This window comes from Lepidochelys kempii, chromosome 13, assembly GCF_965140285.1.
Source record: "Lepidochelys kempii isolate rLepKem1 chromosome 13, rLepKem1.hap1, whole genome shotgun sequence".
Taxonomy (NCBI): Eukaryota; Metazoa; Chordata; order Testudines; family Cheloniidae; genus Lepidochelys; species Lepidochelys kempii.
The window spans coordinates 5,107,896-5,135,330 of NC_136392.1; the positions used below are offsets into that span (position 1 = coordinate 5,107,896).

At 50.2% G+C, this 27,435-nt stretch overlaps 1 protein-coding gene across 2 annotated transcripts; it reads left to right on the forward strand.

Moving 5' to 3' along the window:
• The first annotated feature begins 833 nt into the window (after window positions 1-833).
• Window positions 834-26,798, forward strand: TCEA2 (transcription elongation factor A2). 2 transcript variants are annotated; one of them, XM_073308992.2, is made up of 10 exons: window positions 834-1,073; window positions 7,186-7,248; window positions 8,356-8,461; window positions 10,471-10,561; window positions 20,123-20,256; window positions 21,835-21,891; window positions 22,983-23,137; window positions 23,740-23,886; window positions 25,458-25,529; window positions 26,244-26,456. In XM_073308992.2, the coding sequence occupies exons 1-10, from the start codon at window positions 1,005-1,007 to the stop codon at window positions 26,277-26,279; spliced, it is 930 nt and encodes a 309-aa protein (XP_073165093.1). In that variant the 5' UTR covers window positions 834-1,004; the 3' UTR covers window positions 26,280-26,456. The 2 variants fall into 2 exon arrangements, with proteins under 2 accessions (XP_073165093.1, XP_073165094.1); XM_073308993.1 differs by lacking the exon at window positions 26,244-26,456 and adding an exon at window positions 26,482-26,798 and having other exon boundaries at window positions 837-1,073.
• Window positions 26,799-27,435: the final 637 nt, after the last annotated feature.

Genomic DNA, 27,435 nt, shown 5'->3' on the forward strand with positions numbered 1-27,435 from the left:
ATTTTTAAGAGCGGGTTAGACAAACACCTGTCAGGGATAATACTTTATCCTGATAGTCGGGACATCTGGTCACCCTAGCTGGCATGCAGCCACCGCAGTTATTAAATCGCTCGTGTGGGTGCACAGCTGGCTCGGTGTGTCGGCGGCACGCATCCCCACCAGGAGCGCGCGTATCGGTCGTCCCGGGGGCGTGCGGCACTGTGGGACGGGCTCCTGGAGGCCCGCAATGGCTGGCGTAAGCAATGCAGCGCCTCCTCTGACACTGCATGGACCTAACTGCACGGCCCGGGAGGCCGCGCCAATCGGGGAGGCGGTGTTACTACGTCGGCGCAGAGAGGCACTCACGCCAGCAGGAGACGAATTTAAGTGAAGACCCTCCCGCGGCAGCTTACGGCGACCTACGCCTGTAGTAGAGGCCGGGCCTCCGGCTCAGTTTACCGCCTTCCCTTTGTTTCCCCTCCTCCTGTCTTTCCCTTCCTTTTCCACTCCCATTTGATTTTCTCTCTTGAGCCTTCTTCCTTCTGCCCTGTTCTCTCGTTTGTTCCCTCCCTCTCCCCCTTTTTTCCTCCCCTCCCCCATCACTCAGGCCCCCTCCCCCTGCACTCCCTCCCACCTCCAAACTGCCCCCCCCCCCCCCGAAAACAGCTGTAGCCCCAGCCACCCATGCCGGTCCGTTCTCAGCCTGGCTCTGCGGTGACTGCTGGGGCTTGTAGTCCTCGCCTCGCCAGAAGCGCACGGGGACAAGGGCCAACGTGGACTACAAATCCCACAATGCCCCGCGGAGGGGGCGGGGGAGCGTGCCGCCGCACCGCCCTCTGCCGGGCTGTAGTCCCAGCGCGTCGCCCCGCCGCGGGAGGCTGCGCGAAAGAACTACGAGTCCCGGCGTGCCCCGCGCTCCGCAGGGCTGGCGGGTTGGGCGGACTGCGGACACTGGGGTGGCTGAGTGCATCGGCCGCCCCCCCGCTTCGGCCCCGCCGCGTCCCCCGGCTGCGGGGAGCGGAGCCATGGGCGGGGAGGACGAGATCGTGCGCATCGCCAAGCGGCTGGACAAGATGGTGTCCAAGAAAAGCGCGGTGAGTCCGGTGGGCGGGGAGACCCAGGGGTGCCCCCCAGCTCCCGCCCCGGAGCGCCCCACCCCGCCCCCCAGGCGCCTGGCGTGCCCCTTGGAGCGCCCCTCTCCCCTCCTCAGCTCCCGGGGTGTCCCCCCCGAGCGCCCCTCTCCCCTCCCTGCGCCCGCCCCCCGGAGTGCCCCGCCCCCCAGCGCCGTCTGTGCCCCCCTTCTCCCTGGGGTGCCCCCCCCGAGCGCCCCTCTCCCCTCCTCAGCTCCTGCGCCCGCCCCCCGGAGTGCCCCGCCCCCCAGCGCCGTCTGTGCCCCCCTTCTCCCTGGGGTGCCCCCCCGAGCGCCCCTCTCCCCTCCTCAGCTCCTGCGCCCGCCCCCCGGAGTGCCCCGCCCCCTAGCGCCGTCTGTGCCCCCCTTCTCCCTGGGGTGCCCCCTTGGAGCGCCCCTCTCCCCTCCTCAGCTCCCGGGGTGTCCCCCCCGAGCGCCCCTCTCCCCTCCTCAGCTCCCTGCGCCCGCCCCCCGGAGTGCCCCGCCCCCTAGCGCCGTCTGTGCCCCCCTTCTCCCTGGGGTGCCCCCCCGAGCGCCCCTCTCCCTTCCTCAGCTCCCTGCGCCCGCCCCCCGGAGTGCCCCGCCCCCTAGCGCCGTCTGTGCCCCCCTTCTCCCTGGGGTGCCCCCTTGGAGCGCCCCTCTCCCTTCCTCAGCTCCCGGGGTGTCCCCCCCGAGCGCCCCTCTCCCCTCCTCAGCTCCCTGCGCCCGCCCCCCGGAGTGCCCCGCCCCCTAGTGCCGTCTGTGCCCCCCTTCTCCCTGGGGTGTCCCCCCCGAGCGCCCCTCTCCCCTCCTCAGCTCCCGAGGTGTCCCCCCGAGCGCCCCTCTCCCCTCCTCAGCTCCTGCGCCCGCCCCCCGGAGTGCCCCGCCCCCTAGCGCCGTCTGTGCCCCCCTTCTCCCTGGGGTGCCCCCTCGAGCGCCCCTCTCCCCTCCTCAGCTCCCGAGGTGTCCCCCCGAGCGCCCCTCTCCCCTCCTCAGCTCCCTGCGCCCGCCCCCCGGAGTGCCCAGCCCCCCAGCGCCGTCTGTGCCCCCCTTCTCCCTGGGGTGTCCCCCCCGAGCGCCCCTCTCCCCTCCTCAGCTCCCGAGGTGTCCCCCCGAGCGCCCCTCTCTCCTCCTCAGCTCCCTGTGTCCGCCCCCCGGAGTGCCCCACCCCCCAGCACCATCTGTGCCCCTTCTTCTCCCTGGGGTGCCCCCCTTGGTGCACTCCTCTTCCCTCCTCAGCTCCTGGGGTGTCTCCCCCTGCGTGCCCCTCTTCCCTCCTCAACTCCCTGTGCCCGCCCCCTGGGTCTATCCGGAGTGCCCTGCCCCCCAGCACCATCTGTGCCCCCTCTTCTCCCTGGGGTGCCCCCCTTGGCATGCCCCTCTTCCCTCCTCAGCTCCTGGGGTGTCTCCCCCCGAGCACCCCTCTTCCTTCCTCAGCTCCCTGCCACCGGGTTGCCCCCTCCCTGAAGAGAGCCCCACTAGCACTCCAGTCATGTCCCCTGGGGTGCCCCCTCCCAGTCTGTGGCCTCCCCCATCTCCAATTGTGTGTCTCCCCTCAGTATGTGTACTCAGGGATGCCCCTGCAATGTCCCTGGTTATCCCCTTCTCTCCTGAGTGTGCCTCCATCCCTCTCACGACCTGGTGTGTGCGACCCCCTTTCCCTCCCCCATGCCCCTCTCCCTACAGCCCTATCCTGGGGTGTCCCTCTGTCCCCTTCTGAGCCCTGAGGTCCCCTCTCCCTGCTGCCTTCGTGGAGTGTTTGCCACACCCCTTCCTTTGTTCTCAGTTATGTCCCCACCACTGCGTCCCCCGGTATCTCCCCAGAACATCTAGTATTCCCCAACACAGCCCCCCAAAGCCTGCTGCTGCCCCCAGTGCATTGTCCCATACAGCCCTCTATCTTCTGCTGTCCTTCACTATGTGTGTGCCCATAGCACCCCTTCACCTACTGTCAAGTGGATCTAGCTCCAGTGCCCTCATGTTCCCTATCAGTAGGGCCCTACCAAATTCACGGTCATGAAAAACATGTCCTGGACCATAAAATCTGGTCTCCCCCCCTGAAATCTGGTCTTTTGTGCGCTTTTACCCTATGCTATACAGATTTCAAGGGAGAGATCAGGGTTTCTCAAATTGGGAGTCCTGACCCAAAAGGGAGTTGCAGGGGGGTTGCAAGGTTATTTTAGGAGGGGATCACAGTATTGCCACCTTTACTTCTGCACTGCCTTTGGAGCTGGGTGGCTGGAGCGTGGTGGTGCTGACTGAGGCCCAGCTCTGCAGACAGAAGTGCAGAAGTAAGGGTGGCAATACCATACCATGCCACCCTTAACCTGCAGGAGATGGTTCTGTCTTCAAATCTGGGCCCCCAGCCAGCAGCCACCACTCTCCAGCTGCCCAACTCTGAAGGCAGCCTGCCTCCTACAGCAGCGCAGAAGTACTGCAAACCCCCCCCCCAACTCCTTTTTGGGTAGGAACCCTACAATTACAGCACCTTGAAATTTCAGATTTAAATAGCTGAAATCATGAAATTTACGATTTTTAAAATCCTATGACTGTGACATTGACTAAAATGGACTATGAATTTGGTAGGGCCCTACCTATCAACCATTTTGCAGCAAAGCATTGTAATTCTGGGTTAGCCATCTACAACATTGTGGTAGGCGAGCCACCTGTTGCTTTCTGCTCCAGCCCTGTTAGCCCCCCTCCTTGGTGCTTTCCTTGCAGAAATGCATGGTGGGCCCTCATCTGTGCCTTTCTGTCCCTATAGTCCCCTCACCAGTGCCCTGCTGAAAAGCACATGGAACCCTCCTTTGCCTTTTGGTGGCCTTATCGTTTACCATCAGACGTCCGCAGGAAAGCATGATGAGTCTGGGGGAGCCCCTCTTGCTGTTCCCAAATCCTCCCCTCAGCTTCCTTGTACCTTCCCATTGCAACTTCGCTGACTCCTGCAGCCCCCTCCCATCAGTATAGCTGCAGCCACCATCACTTCCTCTCAGCCCCCTGCAGTACAAGGAAGGGTAGACCTTGCAGCTCCCTCAGCCCTCTGAGGTCTCCATTATTTCCTATCACTCGGTCATCACTGCCTTGCCTCAGAAGGGGAGCACCATCACCTTCCCTTGCTTCCCTATCCTATTCCGCTGCAGTAGTGAGATAAGGAGGAAGCTCCCATCATCTCTCTGTAGCCAGAGGTGTGAAGAGCTCCTTTCTTCCTCTCAAATGGCCAGAGACAGGGGAAGCACTCCCATCGTCTCCTAGTATGATAGGAAGCTTTCTGCTGTCTCCTACCTACTTGTGGATTCCATTTGCCTCCCAACCTAGAAAGCTTTGGTGGGAGAACTCATAATCAGTCTTCACAGCTGACATGAGGGAATTCCTTCATTTCCTTTCTCCTCCCAGCTCCTTCTGCATCTCCTTCCTGGGGACTGACCCTTTCTTGCTTCCTCCTCACCTAGCAGTTCTCCCCAACTTCTGTGATTGCCCTAGTTCTCCCACTTCAGTCCCCAACTTCCTTCCTCAGAGGTGGATCCATATCTCCTCTTAACCTTCCCTTTATACAATAGCTATTTCTCCAATCTTCTTCCCCTGGACTGCCCCCCAATACGCTTTCTCTGCCATGCAGGCCTGCTCCCCGGTACTCTTCCTCCCTAATTCTCTTCTGTCCCTTCACTGTGAAGATAAAATGACAATCTCTGCTTTCCCCTAAAATCACATCACTGAAGAGGTCCTCAGCCTCAAAGTGGTGGGGTGTTCTTCAGAACAGGAAGCATGAAAGAATCATTATTGTTGAATTGGCTTCCAAGTGTCAGTGATGAGCAAGGAGAAGCAGTGATTTGACCTAGTTGGCATTGGAGTGTAAGGTAATGGACTGTCCAGTTGGTAGTTTAACAGGTGGGTCACTATATCCTGTGATTTTTGGCTACTAAACCATGTGCAATTTACAACTCATGAACCAGCATCCAAACCTTTGGTTACTGCAGTCATAGTCCTTCGCCACTGGATCCTCATTTTGAGTGCTTGTGCCCCACTCTGGCCCCACCTTGTCAAATGAGGAAGTTAACTTTAACACACAGTGGTCCCAATCCTGCTTTCATTGAAGTAAGTGGCAAAACTTCCTTTGACGGGAACAGGAATTGGGCCATTATGTGCACCGTAAAGGCTGGATTTATTTGACTCTTGATCTCAGAATGTCAGGAAGAAATTGGGCAAGTCATTCATTCTGGGTAAGTTGCTGTAAGGCTCCTGAGGGAGTGAATTGCCTGTGTGTGTGCATATTGAAACCTTCAACTTCACTTTGATTTAGCTCTCTCAGCCTCTGTCCTGCAGGATGATGCTGGCAGCTGGATCTCTTTCTGAGCTGAATCGGAAACAGCCTTTCTGCATGGAGGGGGAGGGATCTGAAGCTGAAATGTCTTGTCAGTTCAGGCTGCTTCACACCATTGCAATTATAGTCTCTGTAGGTTTTGTGTTCCAAATGGGCCTGGAGTGGTTAGTATTTTAAATGAGCTGTTAAATGTGAACACTAGAAGGCCTTGTCTGTTAGGAGAGGAGGGGAAGAAACTGCAGTCTGAATGGAGGCTGACAGATTCCAGGCTGTAGTTTTCACGGAGAGTACTGCGGAAGTGAGGCTTTGCTAACATCTGTCCATAGAGTTTGCAATTGTACCTGACATTTTAAAATGTGCACATGGTGTAGTTAGAGCCATGCAGCAGCTGAATTTTCTGGACAATGAAGCTGATGAATGAACATTTTACATACCATGTTCCAGGTGACCTGCTTCCTAACTTCCTTGCTTCTTATCAATTTTGATTCAGTGGTCAAAGCTTTCCTAAACGGCAGTGGGTGGACATCCTGAGTACTTTTGCAAAGCAAGTTTTCCTTCTAGCCACAAATCCTTCCAGGGACGCAATGCCAGCAGCTCTCTCCTACCATAGGCACAATAATCACTACCCCCAGGGCTGCCTGTGAAGTGCTCTAAGAGCCTCTGATGCAATACCTTGGCAAAGGTATCCGCATCATCAAGCAGGTTGCCTAAAATGGTGATTTGCTAACAGGATTATTCCTAAAGGAAAAATGTCGTGGGAGGGTAGTTTTTTAGATGGCAGTTTTTGTCTGAGGTTCATTGCTTAGGAGTTCTAATTAAACCATCTGGATAAGGATAATAGTAAACTGTGTAAGTAGCAGCATAATAGAATTGTGCTGTGTGCCAGGACAGATCTGTTACATAACCAGGGCCAGTTCTAGGCACCAGCAAAACAAGCAGGTGCTTGGGGTGGCACGTTTCTAGGGAGGCATTCTGGCGCCGGCCATGCCGCCCCTAGCAGTGTGCCCCTGCCGCCCTAGCTCGCCTCCGCCTGCTCCCCTGAGCGCGACCGCCGCTCCGCTTCTCCCCCCTCCCTCCCTGGCTTGCTGCGTGCGAAACAGTTGTTTGCGCGGCAAGCCTGGGGGCGAGGGAGGAGAAGCCGAGGGGCGGTGCGCTCGGGGGAGGCGGAGGTGAGCTGGGGCAGGCAGCGGTTCCTCTTAACCCCCGGTTACTTCCTGTGCTCTCCTGAACCCTCGCTTACCTCTGCTCCGCTTGCTCCCCTGAACACACTGCCTCTCCCTCACCTGAGAGGGAGGGGGGAGCAGGTGGAGTGGAAGTGAGCTAGGGTGAGGGGTTGCGGGTGGGGGGGAGCCGCAGGAAGCAATGGGGTGGGGAAGGGATTGGGAAGGAGCGGAGTTGGTGCAGGGTGGGGGGTGGGGAATGGAAAAAAAAGCGGGGGCGGCCAAAAATTTTTTTGCTTGGGGCGGCAAAAATCCTAGAGCCAGTCCTGTACATAACAATGCTTCTCTGTTTTGCTTGGTTCCTGTACCTTAGCTAAGGCCTCATTATATACTGTTAGTTCAGGAATATAATGGGGATTGTTTCTAGTGTCATCTCAAATATCAGTCCCAAGATTGGTTGGTTGGCTCCCTCATGCTCTAGGAACAATTATTGCTTCATTGGCCTGTGTAGGCTGAGTTTAAGTAGCTGTTCTTCCTTCGGTGATATGGTAGAAGTGGCCCATAATAACTTTTTTTTTTAGTAACTAGTAGATTTCCTCCCCTCCCCCCTTCTTTCACAGGATGGTGCGATGGATTTGCTGAAGGAATTGAAAAGTATGCCTATAACTCTGGACCTCTTGCAGGTAAATCATGCAACTAAGGCAAGGAAAACTAAAATCTAGATGGAGGTGGAATAAATGCTGATTTTTTGGAATGAGATTAAGCCAGTCTCCCCTGCCATTTGTCCCCTCTCCCCAAAAACATCAAACAACTCTATGCAATGTTATATTTATAAAGCCTCACCAACAGAGGGGCTTGGGGTACTATTCATCACCGTAATCGGAAGAAATTAAAAATTCCATTTGTAAACATGAAGTGAAAAGGCCACGCTGCACAAAACCAATGGAGGGATCGGATTAAAGAAAGAGAAAACAGATTGGGGAAGCAGCAAATGTGTGGCCAGGAGCAACCATATTTTTTAAAAAGCTTTTGTAAAACTACTAACAAACGAGAGCATCAAGGTGTGTTTTAAGTGGGGGGACAGGGACTGAAGCAGAGCTTGAGGGGAAGCACAACCTAGGGCCCACCAAACTCATGAAGCTGATGGAGTCCATAAAAGTTGGGGGGCATGTTCCATCGGGATGAGATTCTAGGGAAAACTCTCGGGCCGGGGGGTAACTCCAGTCTGGTTTTTAGAACTAGGTTAAATAGTTAATAAAAGTTAAGGGCTTTAGTAATATGCTGAAACTTCAAAACATTCCTTACGGGCTTCGGTTACAATTAAGGTGCTGAACGTCCTTTTAAAAGAAAATCCTGTTCGAAGAATGGTTGTGGTTTAAAGGCTTGAAGTATTGTGCATTACAGCTATGCATCTGTTTATAATTTTGGCCCTGTTTTTAGATTTCTAGGACTCTCTGAGGGATTTTCTTTCAAATCATGTTCAGTTTTGAGTAACATATGTACTGCTTCTAGGTGGTTAGGAAGGGGAAAAGGTGTCATGGGAGATGGAGTCCACCAAGAGAGAGCCATATGCTATGTAAGCCAGATATTCAGGACTCACCGAAGAAGCCAGCTTGTTGGTAGCTGCTCTTCTGTAGAAGCATCAAGCAGCTGGCCCTGTCTCCAGGGATTTGTACACCTTGGTCAATGCTGCTGTGTCTTGTGGTGGAGACCTGTTTTTCTCTAATTTTAGCGCCATTGGCTAAGTAGTCAGTTCTTGAGTGGTTCACTTCTTGAATGTTGGTTTGCAGTCCACCCGGATTGGGATGTCGGTGAATGCGCTGAGGAAGCAGAGCACTGACGATGAAGTGATATCGCTTTCCAAATCACTTATCAAGTCCTGGAAAAAGCTTCTCGGTAAGAAAATAAGCAGGGTTTGTTGAATTCAGTTTACCAAATAGCCAGCTCTAGCTGCTTTGCTATCCTGTAGGCTGCGTTACTCCTTCAAGCTTCTGTCTGCATCAGTAGAAATAGGAAATTCTAGCAGGCCACAGAACTTAGAACCTTAAAATTAGACTCCTCATCTGGAGGGTTTCAGTGAATTCCATTTAATAACATTGAGTTCCTATTTTAAAAGAAAATGGTCCCTGCAGAAGAAGTGGAATTAAGGGCCAGGACTGCATGTATTTAATGGGTACTTGCCCAGGCTTGCGAGGTTTGAAATAACAATAGTTAGCGTGACAATGATAGTAATACTCTGATCTTATTTATAAAGTTCTCCATTTGCTGACTGAGGTGCTGCAATTTACCTAAATGTAATATTAAAATATCAATAAACTAGCACAACCGATAAAAAGCCAACTAGTGTAACATCGTAAGAAACCTGCTAGAAAGCATTTCCAGTTGCGATGGGTTGGATCAAGAGGTCTTATTTAAAATCTTATTGCTTGACTATACTTCCCGGAATGGAATATTGTAATGCTTAATGAGCAAATGTTCATAAAGCTCTTTGAAGATGGTATTTTGCCTTTTGCTTGCTCAAAAGCATTAACCCATTCAACCCCCTCTCAGAATAGCTAATTAGCATGATCCTCATTTTTTCTAAAAGTCAGTCAACTTGTCAGCTTAGTGAGTCATAAGCACGCGGGGGTTAGAGCTCAGGAGTTTGTCTCACACTTCTTTGTTCATTCCTCTAGACCACCCTGGAAATAAGTGTTTTATAAGCAACCTTTCCTGTGGAATTTCCAAGAATAAATGGAAATACTCCACCTGAGTACTAATAAAGACACTTTATCAGGCTTCTGGAGCCACGGAATTGTTTTTTTTTTTTTTTTTTTTCTGACTACAGAACATGAAGTCCTAAGCCCTTTTAATTTCAAATCAGAAGAGAGGATATGTCTTGAGTGGGTTATTTGTGTCATTGGTAACTGATGTAATTGTTTTTAGCATAAAGCATGCTTCTGAGCCATATGACAGTACCTGTGTGTGGTGAAGCTCAGGGTAGAATGTCCTTTCATCAAAACTAACAAGTCTGTTTGAGTCAGTAGAAACAAATATCTTCCATATTTAATACCATCAGGGGCTGTTCAAAGTGTATGTGAAATGAACTGCTAGTTCCAGTCTGCATCTCAAAGAAACCTCCTACAAATAACTTGGCAAAGAAGCCAAAGACAAAACGGGTGTTGGAGACTGGACTATCTTTTCCTCCCACTTGCTGCTGGGGCTGGTCCTTCTACATCAGGGTGGATATTTAATGGTGGGACCATAAAGGGAAGTCTTCAGTGCCTGTTCCTGGCCTGTATATGTTCTGCGTTTAACCAGAACTTCTGTCTCCAGGACTGTGAAGCCATCACCTTCCAACAGCACCGAACTACCTGGAAAAGAAATACAATTTATTCTTTTAAGAAGTGTATCCCTGGCCTTCCAAACACCTACCTTGAGAGAGGGGCTGGCCCTCATAGTCACTTTTGAAAATTGGATTGGGTTTAAGTCCCATTTTCAAAAGTGATTTTTGAAAATTTTATTGTCTGTATTTAGCGGCAGGGGCCTCACTAGAAAAGAAACTTTGGCTGGGATAGGTCTTCCCTCATGAAGAAGCTAATCTCCTCAGGGAATGAAGGACGGGTCCTTTCACACTGGCTAGCTAGGGAAAGGTTTGTGGTACGTTTGCCAGTTGCCTGACTCCTTGCCACTCAAAGGCAAGTAGAAGGATTACCACGGGTGCATTACAGAGTAGTTAGGGCTGTATAGACCTATTCCTCCATGCTGCTCTTCTGGAGCTAGTCACTTACCTCCGACCAAATATCCAGGCTCTTAACCGTCCTTTGTGCTCTGCCTAGTGTAGTCAGGATTGTGGTGTGAAGATCAACCCTGAACCCTCTGTAGTGTCTAAAGTGTTTGTTTTTCCCTCTTCTCACTGGGTGCAGATGCTTCAGAGGACAAAAGTGAGGAGAAGAGGAGGAATTCTTCCTTGTCGGCATCCTCCTCAAAGGAGAGCGGTGACTCGAGAGACCAAAGGTAACGCTTCCCTTTAGCCCAAGATGATGCTGTTGTACATGTTGTTCCATCACTTGGGGTTTTCTGTGTTAACATTTGATCTTTAATGTGTCTGTTGGGCTGTGCAATTGGTCTGCTCAGATGCCTCATTCTGGTCAGACCTGCCAGGAGTTCAGCCTATCCAGCAAAGGTGACAGGCTGCCTGTAGATCTGTGCTCCATAATAAAGAGAAACTACAACTGTAATGGAAGAATAAACATCTACAAAAGACAGTGGCTTTAGTGAGTTTTTTTTGCTTTCTGTTATACATGATTTGTTTTACCTTCACGTTTCCATTTCCTTCTGTTTCATGCTGGTTTCTTTCTCTGTTAATAAAACATTCCTTTGGGTTTGATTTTGTTTGTGTTGCATTTTTATATTTTTTTTCCCTTTGCTTGTTGTAAACCCTTGGAGTCCTTTAGAAGGGCTGTGACTATGCTCAGCCTTAGCATTCTAAGCTGATGCATGGGAGCCAAGTATTCACAGATGCTCCTAGCAGGAGCTTCACCCCCCCCCGCCCCCATTCCCTGCACAATGATCTCCCCTCCACAAGCGGTGGAAGAAGTCCACCCGCCTGCCATGCCCATGCGTCTAGCTGGTCTGCTGCTGGCTCGCCCCTCTTCATGGCGTGGGTGCTCCCCAGCCTGTTCCCCATCTGAAAAGTGTAGTTAGAACAGTCAGCAAGGGGAAGTGGGGCTCAGATGGAGGACAGGGAGGTTCTGGGGTGGGACCAGCTTCACCAGAGTCCCAGCTGTGCCTCCCAGAAGCAAGAGACTGATCTTTCCTTTTAGCCAGAGCACTCCCAAAAATCCCGCACAGACTCCAGGAACCTGGCCATTTCATAAGGTGTAAAACACCTGTGGATTAGTCAGTTTCTTAAGGATTAATATTAAGAATGTAAGAATGGCCACACTGGGTCAGACCAAGGGTCCGTCTAGCCCAGGATCCTGTCTTCCGACAGTGGCTTGTGCCAGATGCTTCAGAAGGAATGAATAGAACAAGGCAATTTCAAGTAATCCACCCCCTGTTGCCTGGTCCTAACTTCTGGTAGTAAGAAGTTTAGGGACACCCGGAACATGGGGTTCCATCCCTGACCATCTTGGCTAATAGCCATATTCTAGTTTCTGTTTATTGGTAACTCTCTTTGGTCTGTATTTGTCTCTCTGGTTTGCGAGTTTTCCCATGCTCATTAAAGTGTGTACCAGTCAGTCAGTCCCTAGCCTCTTTACCGTGTCTCCTTTTTGTTTCAGAACTGTCACGTGACTGCTGATGCAGCTTAGTTATTTTCAAACCCCTGCAACTTTGTGCAGGGCTGGTACAGTAAAAGTTACTGACATCATGGCTGAGCTACAGCAGTTTAACTTGCTACATATATATCCTCCTCCACTTGTGTATAAACTTGAATTAAATGTTCCAAAAGATCATGATCTGGCATGTGCATTGCAATGTTTTTAATAACAATGGATCCCTCTGATTTTGAGGCCATAAACCCAGCTGCAATGCAGTGTAAAATTGGAGCAGGGACTGTCTCTTGTTCTGTGTTTGTCCAGTGCCTAGCACAATGAGGTCCTGGTCCATGACTGGTGTTCCTAGGTACTAATTCTACAAATAACATTAATCTGGAATCTCCCAGCTGAAATTTTCCCTTTGCACTGTGCAAAGGCAAGGATTTCTCTGGGATGGAGGTGGCAGAGCTTCGTGTATTTTCAGTGAAAGGCGTGCTTTTGTAAGCTGGGAGAGGAGTGGTGTGAGCACAGGATTGGGACCCAGGACCACCCGCCATCTAAATCCTGCTTCTGACACTGGATCCTTCTGTGCCCTTGGGCAAGCGTCTTCAGTTCTTACCCCCATTTCTCAATCTGTAAATGGAGAATGATACTTGCCAGCCATATAGGAATCTGGTGAATCTTAGTTCATTTGTGTTGGCAAAGGGGAAAGTGTGTTTGTGTTAGGCTGATGGTATACTAGAGTCAGGAAATAACATCTCAGAGAAACCTCTGGCTTAGCCTCTGATAGACTTTCCTCAGGAAATGCTTGTGAGCCTAAAGTAAGGGGCTTTTCCCAGCACGTTGCCCAGAGTTCCTCAGCTGTCCCCAGAGCCCCTGGGAGAGTGAGTAGGGTGAGAATTGTGTGAGTAAAACAAACCCAGTCTGTGAGGACACTCGCAGTTTGGAGGAAGCGGCCTGGAGTTGTTGCAGCCCAAATAACACACCAGTTGTGGTTATGGAGGTAGAAATATGGTGCTACCTGCTTTTTCAGCAACCAAGGACCAATGGATTTCCCATCTGTCCCACTGAACGCTTTGTCCTCCGCCACTAAGGCTTTAGGAGACACTGTGCAGCTGGTACTTCTTTTTCATTTCAAAGTGTGGTGCAGACATTAAACCTCCAACACCCCTGTCAGGTAGAAGTACCCTCTTCCTTTTACAGGGGGGAAACTGAGGCAGAAGTTAGGGGTTAGAGATATTTAGCTCCTAGCCCGTAGCCAGTCCTGTACATCATGCTGTCTCATTACAGAGAGAAGAGCATATGTTCCTCTGATGGTAATGAAAGAGACTCCCAATGTGCCCTGACAAACTCAGAGAGCTTATTGGCCAAGAATTGCCCCTTGTGAAGGACAGGCTGAGACTAAATTAGTCAGACAGTATGGCTGATCTATGGGCGATGAGTGCACTACTAGGCTGGTTTGATGAGGCTGCTATCAAAGCTGTAGAGAGAGGCCAGCCAGTGTTGAAATGTACATACTTCAGCCATATAGTCTGACAGATTTTGGCTGAGCCTTTACCCTTGTGTCAGAGAAGAAATTTGGGATACCTCTTGGCCCATAACTTTTCTCGATTTCTGCGGTGCAGATGGGGAGTTTCTTTGGCAATGTCTTGGGGAACTAACATCAGTAGAGCTGTATCCAATGTGGAGGTGGAGCTTGTTCTGGTAGGTGAGATATTTACGTGATACACTAGTATATGGTATCCCTTATAAAATTATATCCTGCAGTTCTGTATTGTTATGATTCAAAGCACTCTGGATGGTGTAGTATTGTGGACTGTTACTACAGTATTTTTAATAGGTTGCATATAGAATGTCATCATCTCTGGCAGCACTGTGCTTTCTTTTTTGCCAGGACCCCTTAGAGCCCCATGTGATCCATGGAAATATACATTCAGCCATGTATGGGTAGTCTGTACAGAGAGGCATAGATTCATATGTACTGCAGTAAACGATGGAACTTGCTCCCTTCAAAACAGCAGCTGTTTCCTTGCAAGCCACCATTTGCAGCATCTCTTGCAAGTGACACTGTATATACTCAGCTTTATGTCACTAGTTTTTTAGTCTACATTTTCAGAAAAATGCACACACAAATTCACTTGTGCTTTTAAACTATTGTACATCTCAGTGACTATTTGGGCCATTGTAAATCTGGCCCTAAGACTTACTTTTTTGCAAAAATGGGCCCTGCAGGCCCCCTTTGCACATTCAATTACTACAGAGATGTTTAGACACCTGAAGATGCAGATGAACCCCTAGTGGATTTGGCAAATATGCCTAAACCAGTTACCTGCCCAGATCCCATTGAAAGAGCTCAAAGGGAGTTAGGTGCCTAAAAGCCTTTGAGGACCTGGACCTAAAGGCTTTAGTTCAACCCCTCCACAAGCGCCAGGGTCCAAGCTCCCTCTGCATCACTGTACCCTAACCCTTATAACATTGCCCTGCAGGGAACACCAGTAGGCCTGAGCAGGTAGTTCAGCTTCCCTTCCCATTTCATCCTTGGCTACGTTACTGTCTGAGCCTGCAGGGTGCCATTTGGGGTAGGGTACGTCCAGAACTAGCGTCAAACCACTTCCTCCTCTCATGACAGTTTAAGATTTTTGGGCACTGATATGCTAGGCTGGGTTGGAGCTAGCCCTGCTGAACTATTCCAGGGTCAATGCCTTGAGCTGTCCAAGTCCCATTGTCCTACAGCAGCAGCTTTACGATTAGAAGATAAACGCACAAGGTTCTAGGGCAGCTTCATCGCCTTGCGAGTAAACCAACAGACCAAGAACAGTAGAGTGGTGTCTGTTTCTGTGGCTATAAATGTCAACTCTAAAGGAGTCATTCTCTCCCTTTTCCATAGAATGGACAGAAAACGGGTCGGGTTCTCTGTGGCTCCCCCACTGGTGGGGAGCTGGTTATAGACCCCTTGATTCTGTGCCCCTGCCCCCAAATAGGTTAAACAGCTGGATGTTTTCCCTAGGGATCAGATATCAGCGGAGGCTAGCTGGAGTGCATGGGCTTTAGCCATTCCCCCTCTCTGCTGCTGACATGTCCTCTGCCAAGGGGGCTGTGGAAAGGGAAGTCTGCTGGGGCTCCCCAGTGCTGGGGGAAACCTCAGCAGCAGGCCTATGGTTTCTGCTCCCTTGGTGTTGCCTGAATGTGCAAAGAGAAGAGAACAGGACAGAGAACCTGTCTGTATACGCAGGGAACCAAATACCTTGCAAGGCTGAGCGTGTGATACAGAGGCTTTCAGCTCCAGGTCACTAGCTGAAGTTCAGCCTAGGTCAGGAGGAGCTGAAAATATTCCCTTCTTGTTAAGTGGCCTAGAGGGAGTGAGTAGGTGTTTCCAGGCTGTTTCCTAGTGGTGGTTTGTCCACGTTACACTCGCTCTTAGCAGCTCAGTTGGTGAGGGCTAAGCCTGAGAGGGCATGGACACTCATCTGCCCTTTCAGCCCTAGTAGTGGGCCTTCCCACCGCAGGGTTAAGCTACGTGGCTAGAGAACCTTGCACGGTCCCTGTCTGGGCTGTACCTGCTCCACCAGTCTCCAGGGATGTCCAAGCAGCTGTAAGTGCATCTGTAAATAAAACCTGTGAATGCTATGGGGCCTGACTTTAGAAAACCTGTGTGCAATTGTGCATGCAAATGACTGGCTGTGCCTGCCCATGAGAATGACCCTGATTCACCATTACAGGTGCAGTTACTCAATTAGCGTGTTAATTCACAGCTGTTGTCCATGCTCCCAACACCTCTGGAAATTTGGGCCTTGAATGACTCCAAGTTAGAAGCCTTGATGTGTCTCTCCTAACCAGTGTGCTCTAAGGAAAGGTTCAGAGTGGGGGAGTTCTGGTTGCAAGACCCATTGTGATTGTCACTTAATACTGCAGTACAGACAAAGCCCACGTCTCTCACCCTCTACTTCTCGTTAACTGCTGACCTTTTCTACAGGTTTTACAGCTATATTTCAACTCAAATCATAGTGTCATAGAATATCAGGGTTAGAAGGGACCTCAGGAGGTCATCTAGTCCAACCCTCTGCTCAAAGCAGGGCCAATCCCAATTTTTGCCCCCAATCCCTAAATGGCCCCCTCAAGGATTGAACTCACAACCCTGAGTTTAGCAGGCCAATGCTCAAACCACTGAGCTATCCCTCCCTCCCCATGGGACTCCTTTGAACTGTTTTGGTGGTAGGAGTTGCTGTGTTGAAGAGATGAGGCTTTACATAGAAACCAAAGAGGTTACAATCTGTGCTGAGAGAAACTGTGCCATGGGACAGAGAGGGGGTTCTCTGCCTTTATCCTACCTTTAGGTAGTACTCTCGGTCAGGGCCAGGCTTCCTAGGGTGTCATAAACAGGGAACATCTTCAGCTGGATTCTAATAATCTTCACTGAAAACCCCCTCACCAGTCGGGAATTTGCTAAACAGCACACCATTACCAACGCTCAGAAATCAAGTCACGCTAATTGTGGGTGGAATTCACCTTTTTCCATTTAAAGCCGGGGTAGCAGGGAACTGAGTAGGGGGCTGGAGACATAGAATTCAGACCCCTCTACCTCTAAGCAGGAAGTGAGATTACAACGCGGAAGGACTGCTCTCCTGTATGGGGTTTTTTTGGTGACTGGGTCCGCATAGTTATGGATCCCGTTACTTCTTTCCTGGTCTACTTCCTAATAGTCCTTCGTGCTGGCCTCCCTTTGCCGTGTCCAGGGGGCGTAGCAGCCCTGCTGCACCCCTTCCCTCAAGAGGTCCCATAGACAGCCCCACCACAGTGCAGACATGGGGTGAAGGGCCTTGATCTGATCTTCCCCTCTGGCCTGCATTTCGCTCTAGAAGACTGAATTTCAGGCACTTAGCTCAGCCGAGAGCCTTGTTTTCGATACAGTGTTTTTGGCCATGAGACCATAGCCCCGGTGAAAGGTGTGGGCCTGCCAGCCCTGGAGATTAGAGATCTTTATCTCTGGAGAATCTGCAGTGCAGTCAGTAGCTGAGCAAACTTCTCCTTGTTACCCTGCCAATGTGCCTCAATCTTGAGCTAGAGGAACTGCCTCTGGGGACATGAGTCTCCATGGCCCATTTGCTTCTGGGGCTCTCTGATGAATCTACCTCCCAGGGTGCTAGTTAGAGGAGCAGTTTCTGATGTGGTCACTTAGGAACTGGACTGCGATCACCTGACTCATTCAACAAATACCAGATTCACAGGGGGAGCAGAAGGGGTGATGTTTACATTTATTGCATTTTGAAGGGGTAAAAAAGGGCATAATTTGGGGGAAGTGATGCATAGAACGATAAAGTACTGGGTCATGATGGACCAGCTCACTAGAATGGCTAGACATGCCTGACCCTAGCATTTCACATAAGGTGGGAGTTCATTGTGTGGAATGGACCATCCTTGATCTTGTTGCATTTTAAGAATGTGCAGAGGAGCACACAGTGTTTATTTGAACAAACTCCTTTATTTGACTGGATATTCTAATTGCTCGCTGAAGTGCCTTGCAATGCATTGTGTGGTGCGTATAGTGCTTCAGATAAAAACGTCTCTTTTTTTCTTTTCTTTGTTACACCAAGGAAACAAAATACACAAACACTCCAGGAATAAAATTGACCCTACTCCCACAATCCTAGCCCAGGCCCTCTCACTCCAGCCCAGTTCTAACAGAATTCACTCCTGAGCACAATTAATTTTAAACTCCCCATAAAGCGGGCATCTGTGAAATGAGTTGGGCAATCCCTGAGGATCCCATCGTCGCTAACTGGCATTGACGTGACTGGGATTTTTGCTTGAGTAAGGTTCTTCCTTGGGTCTCGGCATGTCATTCCAGGAGGTTCCACGATCCAGAGAGCTCTTACTTGGAGTTGAGAATTCCCATATGGCTGTGTGCCAAAATACCAGTGCCAAACTCCCCAGGCCCCATGTTGGCAGGTAACAGAAAGTCGAAACCCAAGCATGGAGTATTGGCAGTGTCCAATAGCTGTGTAATAGCCCTTCTCATTGGGCCTGTTAGGAGATTTTAAATGGGAAACTCTAGGTTCTGTGGCAGTATTCTTGGGTCAAGCTGTGTTAGGGGAAGCTCCAAGTCACCTCCTTGTTCTGCTGATAGAGGGGTGACCTGGGATAGTTCTGCACCAGCCCGGAAATGCCCCATACAGAGCACCATCTCTGTAAGGCAGTCTTTTTGCAAAGTGGATTCACTGAATGCTCCAGTGCTGATTGTTCAATGTAAGGACAAGGCAGGCACGGTAATCTCTTTTATTGGACCAACTTCTGTTGGTGAGAGAGAAAAGCTTTCGAGCTCCACGGAGCTCTTCTATGGGTCTCGGCATGTCATTCCAGGAGGTTCCACGTTCCAGGGAGCTCTTACTTGGAGTTGTGGATTCTTGTATGGCTGTGTACCAAAATACCAGCGCCAAACACCCTAGGCTTCATGTTGGCAGGTAACAGAAAGTCAAAACCCAAGCATGGGGCATTGGCAGTGTCCAATATCTGTGTAATAGCCCTTCTCGTTGACCTGCAAGGATATGACCATTTTCTTTTTGTTCAGTGGAGTAAATCAGTTTGCATAGACAATATCATAGAATCATAGAACTGGAAGGGACCTCGAGAGGTCATCTAGTCCAGTCCCCTGCACTCATGGCAGGACTAAGTATTATCTAGACCATCCCTGACAGGTGTTTGTCCAACGTGCTTTTAAAAATTCCCAATGATGGAGATTCCACAGCCTCCCTAGGCAATTTATTCCAGTGCTTAACCACCCTGACAGTTAGGAAGTTTCTCCTGATGTCCAGCCTAAACTTCCCTTGCTGCAATTTAAGCCTATTGCTTCTTATCTTATCCTCAGAGCTTAAGAAAAACAATTTTTCTCCCTCTTCCTTGTAACAACCTTTTATGTACTTGAAAACTGTTATCATGTCTCCTCTCAGTCTTCTCTTCTCCAGACTAAACAAACCCAATTTTTTCAATCTTCCCTCTTAGGTCATGTTTTCTAGATCTTTAATCATTTTTGTTGCTCTTCTCTGGACTTTCTCCACATCTTTCCTGAAATGTGGCACCCAGAACTGGACACAATACTCTAGTTGAGGCCTAATCAGCACAGAGTGGAGCGGAAGAATTACTTTTCTTGTCTTGCTTACAACACTCCTGCTAATACATCCCAGAATGATGCACACTTTTTTTTGCAACAGTGTTACACTGTTGACTCATATTTAGCTTGTGGTCCACTATGACTCCCAGATCCCTTTCCGCAGTACTCCTTCCTAGGCAGTCATTTCCCATTTTGTATGTGTGCTACTGATTATTCCTTCCTAAGTGGTGTACTTTGCATTTGTCCTTATTGAATTTCATCCTATTTGCTTCAGACCATTTCTCCAGTTTGTCCAGATCATTTTGAATTTTAATCCTATCCTCCAAAGAACTTGCAACCCCTCCCAGCTTGGTATCGTCCGCAGACTTTACAAGTGAACTCTCTATGCCATTATCTAAATCATTGATGAAGATTTCGAACAGAACCAGACCCACAACCGATCCCTGCGGGACCCCAGTCGTTATGCCCTGCCAGCATGACTGTGAACCACGGATAACTACTCTCTGGGAAAAGTTTTCCAACCAGTTTTGTACCCACCTTATAGTCGCTCCATCTAGGTTGCATTTCCCTAGTTTGTTTATGAGAAGGTCATGCGAGACAGTATCAAAAGCCTTACTAAAGTCAAGATATACCATGTCTACCACTTCCTCCCTATCCACAAGGCTTGTTACCCTGTCAAAGAAAACTATCAGGTTGGTTTGACACAATTCGTTTTTGGCAAATCCATGCTGACTGTTTATCACCTTATTATTTTCTAGATGTTTGCAACTTGATTGCTTAATTACTTGCTCCCTTATCTTTCCAGGTACACAAGTTAAGCTGACTGGTCTGTAATTCCCCGGATTGTCCTTATTTCCCTTTTTATAGGTGGGCACTAGATTTGCCCTTTTCCAGTCTTCTGGAATCTCTCCATCTATAGTATTAGGCTTCATTGATAGGTTATAAGGACTTGTCAGCATCCATATGTGTGCAGAGCCACCCCAGCTCCTAGGAGCTCTGTGTTCATATCCAGGGATAGCCTTATTGGTTGGCATATTGTCATCAGTGTGAATTTGGGGGGTGGGCTATTGGCCAAGGTCTTTGCTCTGCTTTTTCCTGATTGGTTTTACGTCATCATAATGAACAGGATACTTGACCACATTGTCGTTGAGCCCCGTGCTGCTCTCAGTGACATGAACTGAATCATTCTGACAGGTGAAGTTTCTCTTTTAGCTCCAACAAAAGGCAGGACCCGCCGAAGACTCCGACCACGCCCAAAATCACCACCTTTCCGCCGGTGCCCATCACCTGTGACGCTGTCCGTAACAAATGCAGAGAAATGCTGACTTCTGCTCTGCAGACCGACAGTAAGTAACCAGGAGCCTCGCCTATGGCAATGGGCTCCACTGGGCTGGCTACAAACTCCTGCAGGGGCCCCTTTGCCATGCATTCCTAGTGAGTGTCAGAACCGTCTGTGAGTAGAGGTCAGTGCTGCAGTAGGAAGGAGTTCCAGGCCCACAAACAAGAGGACTGTAGCCCTTAATCCCTTGGATAAAGCTTATTTCACCCAGGAGATCTGAGGATCGACCTCTCTGTGCCGTAGAAGGGATGAGAGTGGGGGTGGCCAACTTCTACCTGACACTCCTGTTGGGAGTATTCCGCTGGGTATCTAGTTGGGGTGACCTCAAGCCAGGGGAGTCCCATAGGCATTGGGTTCACTCCCCATCGCCCGGTCTTGTCTGATAGCTTTGAAACTCAGCTGACATCCTCATTTCCCCACTGGGAGAAAGTGGAGCTGGAATGCAATGGGCTGGATATGCTAGTAACCACACTGCTGCCCATTGTGTTCTGCAGCTAGGGCTGGACTCTTAGGGAACCTAGCTATTAGAACGGATCCCCTGGAAGGTCGTATGTCACTAATAGCTTGGGGTGAAGTTTGTCCCTCAGTTACACCTGTGCTGCCCGGGTTGAAGCCAATGGGAGCTGTGGCTGCTCGGCCCCTTGGAAAAGCAGTCCCTGAGTGTCCCAAGTCGGGCCCCTAATACTTGGGCTGTCCAAAAGGGGAGGTCACCTTTGAAAATGCGGGCCTGGCTGCATGCTGAGGCTCTGCATGAACTTGGAATGATAGAGTGTAAATGACAGATGGAGAAATGCACAAGTCACAAAGCTTTGTTCAAATCGCTTCTGTATGTCTGACATGTCAGAGAGTGTTAATGGCAAGAATTTCATTGTATCGTCACCTCACCCCATCCCTTGTCTGCTTTAAGGAATCCCAGCCTGTGGCTGTCCATCCCCTTCCTGCTCATCAGTCATTTGCCATGTCCAGGCTCCAAACACACAATCATTACATCACTCAGGCTGTTCCTTATACAATAAAGGTTGTTTACTGGATTTCACCAGCTCTTTGCTCCAATTAGAGTGAGTAGGAAGTGGGGGGAGATAAGGGTGTGGGCGGAGGGAGGTTGCTGGACATTTGGCCAAGAATAAGTAAAGTGAAGGCCTGATTCTGATTACACCAGCTTTACTGCTGTGTAACTCCATGGATTGGAGTGGAGTTATCTCCAGGTTACATCAATGTGAGATCAGAATCAGGCCCTACGTATATACCTTTGGCTAAGCTATAAGTTCCCGGTATTGTGTTGGTTACGGGCAAACAATGCATGTTACTGCACCTGGGTGCCAATCATTGCCTTCTCTCTGGATACCCCTGTTGGAGCCAGTGGAGCACCAGAGGGCAAGTCAGCTGGGGGTCATCAAATTTTGTCGTTGTATTTTAAAATGTGTCAAGGGTGCCGAGGCACTGCCAGTGACAGAGACAGTGTGTGAGTCGAGATAGGCAGAGAGCTTGATATTGGTCCCCTTAGGACACTATACCCCAGGGTCTCCCTTAGGACTCTCTTGGTGTTCGAAAACGATCAGTAATTGTGTGGGTTGTTCTTTTGCAGATGACTACGTTGCCATTGATGCTGACTGTGAGCACCTCTCTGGCCAGATTGAAGAATATATCCTTGCGCCATTGAGGATTCCGTGAGCAGCACCCCGGGGGGGGGGGGGGGTGACGTTAACAGGCCAGCAGGAAAATAGGGGCGAATGGCGTTGTTTGTGCAGCCTGGGCTCTGGGCGGGGTCGCAGCGTTGTTCTGGATTAGCAGAGCTGCAGGTTAAAGAGGAAGCCCCTGGATGGATTTGTTGTTGACTCAGAACTGACCCTCTCACTGGTGTGATTGTGCATGGCTGCCTGTTTGTACTACTCCGATTGCCCCATCCTCCTGGGGAACAGACAGTCCCTGGCAACTTTCCCACACTTACCTCCTTGATGGCACTCATTGCCACCAGGCCATGGGGCAGGGGCCAGGCAAGATATAGCAGTTGATGTCAGGTAGCCTGCTAATTTCAGATAAGATAGAGTGTGTGTGTGTGGGGGGGGTGTTAGTTACATGCTATTAGTGTAGGGTTGCACAGCTTTCTAGCTGCTCTAGTAGATAACAACAGCATGTGGAGGTACTTGAGGATCGTGGAAATCAGAGATTAATTCCACCATGCTGCCATTCCAGCGCTGGGGAGGAGTCATTCGTTAGAAGGGAATTAGCTGCAGCACTGGGACCTCTCCTCTCCTCCCTGACCTAAATTGGCTTTGGGGGAACCCCTTTGCAATTTATTTCTGGGGATGGCGGCAGCTCAGCTCTGGTCCTGGCACACATTTGACAGCTCCTGCCGTGCAGGCAGGGAAAGAGCCCAGCATCTCCCAGTATTAATCCCCGGCCTTTATGAGTGCTTGAGTTCGGTTAAATTCAATAAAACCATGGCCTGGCAAGTATATGTGGCCTGCTGGTCAATGTGTGGGCCTGGGAGGCCTGATTCCGGCTTCTACTCAAAGCTCTGCTACTGACTTGCTGTATGCCTCTGGGCCTGTCACTTTAACCCTTCAGTGCCTGTGTCCTCATCTGTCCACTGGCTGCAGTGACACCCCTATCTCACAGGAGACTGAGGCGAAATTCCTTAACACTTGGAAAGTGCTTTGCGATCCTTGGATCCGAGCAACAGAGGTGGCAGGGCTAATTATTTCCCTTGTAGCTCCTTAACTGTCCTCGTACGTATATACCAAGATGTCAAGAACACCGACATGAAGTACAAAAACCGCGTGAGGAGCCGCATCTCCAACCTGAAGGACTCCAAAAACCCTGAGCTGAGAAAGAATGTGCTGTGTGGAGCAATCACCCCGGAGCAGATCGCGGTGATGACCTCAGAGGTGAGGAGAGGAAACTTTCATAGGTGTTACCTTAAGGGATCGTGTCCCGTTGATTAACTTCAAGGTAGTAGCTGGTCTGCTCTCAAGATGGCAGCTCCGTTAAGGTTCAGACCAGCAGCAGCCAGTGATGTGCATGTCAGGATCAACCATGTGTCGGGGGGCTTTTTAGGTACTCAACGGAGTTTGGAGCCAGAGACTGGTCCTGGACAGCTCTGGAAACTGAAGCCCCCTGCGTATCCACAGAGCACTACAGGACACCCTTCCCTGCATTGTCTCAATGCTGGCTGGAGAAAGCACTGCTACAATTCAGTGGGCAGTTCTGTACTTGGCCTCTCAGCTGAGAATCCCACACAATGGGGCCAGTTAGTGGTGGGGACATTTGTCTACTGGAAGCTAGACTGAGCATCCCAGTCACTTCCCATTGGCCATAGGTGACATGGGCTGGATTTGAACTGGTAACCTATAGTTGAGAGGCTCTATAGCCCATTATCTGTCCCTTCAGCCATCCAGCCCTGCTGGCTGTGTTCTCCCTCTGCTTCAGTGGGACCGTCAGCAGTGTGGTGGGAAAGTTGAGCTGATGTGCCTTTGTTTGTTTCCTAAAGGAAATGGCCAGTAACGAGCTGAAGGAGATCAGGAAAGCCATGACGAAGGAAGCGATCCGGGAGCACCAGATAGCTAGGACGGGAGGGACCCAGACCGACCTCTTTACCTGTGGGAAGTGCAAGAAGAAGAACTGCACTTACACTCAGGTTAGCCACCACCTTCGCTTATAAAGGGTACCCTCCTGCCAGGTTCTGAGCCATCTCCTGTCAGACTAGTGGAAGTTGATGTTCAGCATCTCCCCAGCTGTCCTTGGCACATCATGGGATTGGGCACTGTTAGGTGGCACGAATCCTGCAGCTCACCAGGAGAACCACAAGAGCCAGATTTTTCAGGGTCGTTTAGGTCCACAAGGTATTTGCAAAATGTGCTCACTTAATTTGCGTGTGTAGTTACCATGACTGCCAGCTGGGTCACTGCACATGCAGAGCACCCTAATTATCCCTGAGCATGTGCTGTGACCTGCGATATGCAGGTAGTTGCAGTGATTTGACATGCAAGGAGGCACCCAGGATCACCTGCAAGCTTTGAAAATCTGGTTTCTAGAGTTTAGTAAAGTTCCTGTGTCTGACAAGCCTGTTCAGAGGCCGCGGTCACATACCAGGATCCCCTATAGGCTTAAATATAAAGCAGATTGGTAGTTTGCAGGCAGCAATGACAGCATATGGGCCTGGCAGACTGTAAAGCCGAAGTTAGGACTAGCCTGTAAAAGAGAATGGGTTGAGTGCTTTTTTATGTTTTACTCTTAAACCTGTGGCTGGAGACTTGGGAGATGCAGAGACAATTTCCTTAGGCACTTACCTACACCGAAAGCATGAATATCATGGATCCTGTGAGCTATATTCTTTCCAGATTTCAGAATGGGAATGGATCAGCTGTGAGCTCGAGCTAGGGTGACCAGATGTCCCGATTTTGTAGGGATAGTCCCGATATTTGGGGTTTTGTCCCCTATTACCCCCCACCCCCCTCCCAATTTTTCACACATGCTGTCTGGTCACCCTAGCTACAGCACACAGAGCGCGACCTGCTATCGGAACGGACTTCGTTAGGCTGGTGTTTTAACCACTAAAACAGAAGCCCTTGCTGCTTTGAGGCCCTGCTGCTTCAACACGAATCAGTTTCCGCGGGTGTCATGGCAAATGGTGACAGATAGATGGACCGTCCCCCATGGCACTAGTTATCAGCCACATAAAGACCATTGGGGACTCATCTGCAGAGTGCTGCCATGGTGATGACTAGAAAGAAAATGCACTCTTTGACTAGCCCAGCCCCAGGTGTGACCGAGCCAGGCTAGTGCTGGGCACTGACAGTTCAAACCTGGAAGCCCTTAGGCCTTGTCTGTAGCAACGGTGGGCACACTGATGTAGTGTAAAATGGCATTTTCACCACCATCCTGTCTATGCCTGCTGTTGGCAATTATCCAACACAATGCTGACAATCCCAGTGCCCTACCTCCATGACAGCTTCCACTGTCCCTGCTGTCAGATGGGGCTAGTGCAATGGGAGGTCATGGCTGAGAAGCATCTGGGGTGGAGACACAGCCAGAGTGTTCCTTGTACATGTCAGCAACATAGTGACTCTCAGGGGTCTGCTCCCTGGTTCTGACTGATGAACCCAGAGGATATTTGAGGACTACCATGGAAAGCCCATTATGAATCTCTTTGAAAGGTCCAAGTGGGGGCTTTTCCTTCCCATTTCCCTTCTTGTCTCCTTCCCACAGGTGCAGACCCGCAGCTCCGACGAGCCCATGACCACCTTCGTCGCATGCAACGAGTGTGGGAACCGCTGGAAGGTAGAGCGTGAATGACACTTGTTTGAATGAGGGTGGGAAATGTATTAAGATAAGTGGTGTTGACAGCTGTAGTTTGTCATTTTAGGAATAAATCCTTAGCCCCCTTCCAAGCCCCAACTGACTCTAGCAACTGCTGTCACACCCAGGCTAGAGGGAGAGATAGAGCATAACATGTCCAGCGAGTCTGTAGGGATGGGACACTCAGAACTTCTGCTCTGATCACTGTTAGGGTGGACTCGGCTGCTGGCTCATGATCTTCTGGGATACAGTGGGATGATGCCTTTGCAGCCAGTCACTTTGCAGGCCTGGCCAGATGTACATGCTGGCATTGGTGGGAGATCAGTGGTGCAGGAGTTCGTAGAACAAGCTCAGCCTCCATGGCCCCATTCACCCGTAACAGTCACAATGAATCAGCACGGCTTTCCATGCCGCCCGTGGACACGGAACACTTCTCCGGAGCGCGTTCACTAGGCTGCTCCCCTCCTGCCACGCACCCGACAGAAGGGAGGCAACAGTGACAATTATTCAGGCTTTTAAAGCTCTCACATTTTTGCCCCTTTGTGCTGTGCCCAGTCTTGGATCGGAGCAGAAACCTTAGCCATAGAGTGAATGGTGAACGGCAACGGCCCTGGCCCCAGCCCCTTGATGAGAGTGGCACGTCCTTATGCCCAGCTCTCTACCCCGCCTTTATATTATTCACCCTCATTTACACAGGGTGGTGCCTGTCGCTTCCCCTGCAATGGGAGCTGAATGGTGGCGCTGGAGGTTAGCAAGATCGCCCATCTTTAGAGGAGAAGGTTCCCCCTACTCCAGGAGGAGCAAGATTCCCCAGCCCCATGAGGAGGAAGACTGTCAGCCAGATCCCTGGTTCCTTCGTGGCCACAAGTGCTGCCCGCGGCCCTTGTTTACAATGGGGTTTTCTAATCTGGGTATAAACTTCAATCTCTTGCAGTTCTGTTGAGATGTCCGTGAGCCCGATGGCAGCGGCCGAACCTGGACAGACCACAACCTATATTCTCTGACTTCTCCAGCCATTGTGTACCGTATCCCAAGTGAGTTTCCGTTGTGTCACACACTAAGTGCATCATCTTGGGGGGAGACCTGGCTCTCGGGTTGTGCACCTGTGGAGAGAAGCAGCTGTGATTGGAATCCAGGGGGCAGACAGACTGGCAGGAGAGTTCACTCCATGCATTTTGGCTGTATTTTCTCATCCAGATAAGTATTGTCATTTTTTCATAACAGTATTAAACTACTTCTTTTTTTTTTTTTTTTGGCCAGTTTCTGACTTTTATTTGAACTTGCTGCTTACAGCACTTTGCATTTCCTGCCCAAATGTCGTGTGGACTCGGTGGATGGGCACAGCCTGAGATAGCATCCAGCCAGAAACCACACCGCTTTCCCTAGATCTAGTTAGATACCCTGACATTTGGTCTGTTAGGCAATAGGGTTGTGTGTTAGCCCACTGTGCCATCAGAAGAGGGGTCGGCCTTCAAACCTCAGCTGTCTGAATCCTGGCTGTGAAAAATGCCCTGGCAATTTTCCTGACACTGCAGTTTTCCTTGGGATGCTTCCTAGTCCTAAACATATGACACTTTGTTTTTAATCAGCTCATGAACCAAAAAGCCCTGAGCCAAATCCTGCACCCATGACATAGGCCACATTCCAGCTGAGTTAGTGGAAGCTTTGCTCAGATATCCAGTGCAGGACACGGCCCATTAACTGGGGTGGTGGGGCAGAGCAAGGGCTAGATTCTGATCTCAGGGTACTGCTGGAAGGCAGTCGAGTTACTCTGAATTTACAGCAGCATAACTGAGAACAGCGCCTGCGTTAGTACAGATCTAGGGCTTCTGGTTTTGGGGGGTTTGTTCGTTTCATTTTGGGGGTGTTATTTTTAGCAATTTTTGAG

What these genes read in the sequence shown, in the direction of transcription:
- TCEA2 (XM_073308992.2), top strand. Translation starts at nt 1,005, where the DNA reads ATGGGCGGGGAGGACGAGATCGTGCGCATCGCCAAGCGGCTGGACAAG. An exon ending in TAACTCTGGACCTCTTGCAG is followed by an intron (nt 7,249 to 8,355) that starts GTAAATCATGCA and finishes GTTGGTTTGCAG; the next exon opens with TCCACCCGGATTGGGATGTC. An exon ending in GGTGACTCGAGAGACCAAAG is followed by an intron (nt 10,562 to 20,122) that starts GTAACGCTTCCC and finishes TTTCTCTTTTAG; the next exon opens with CTCCAACAAAAGGCAGGACC.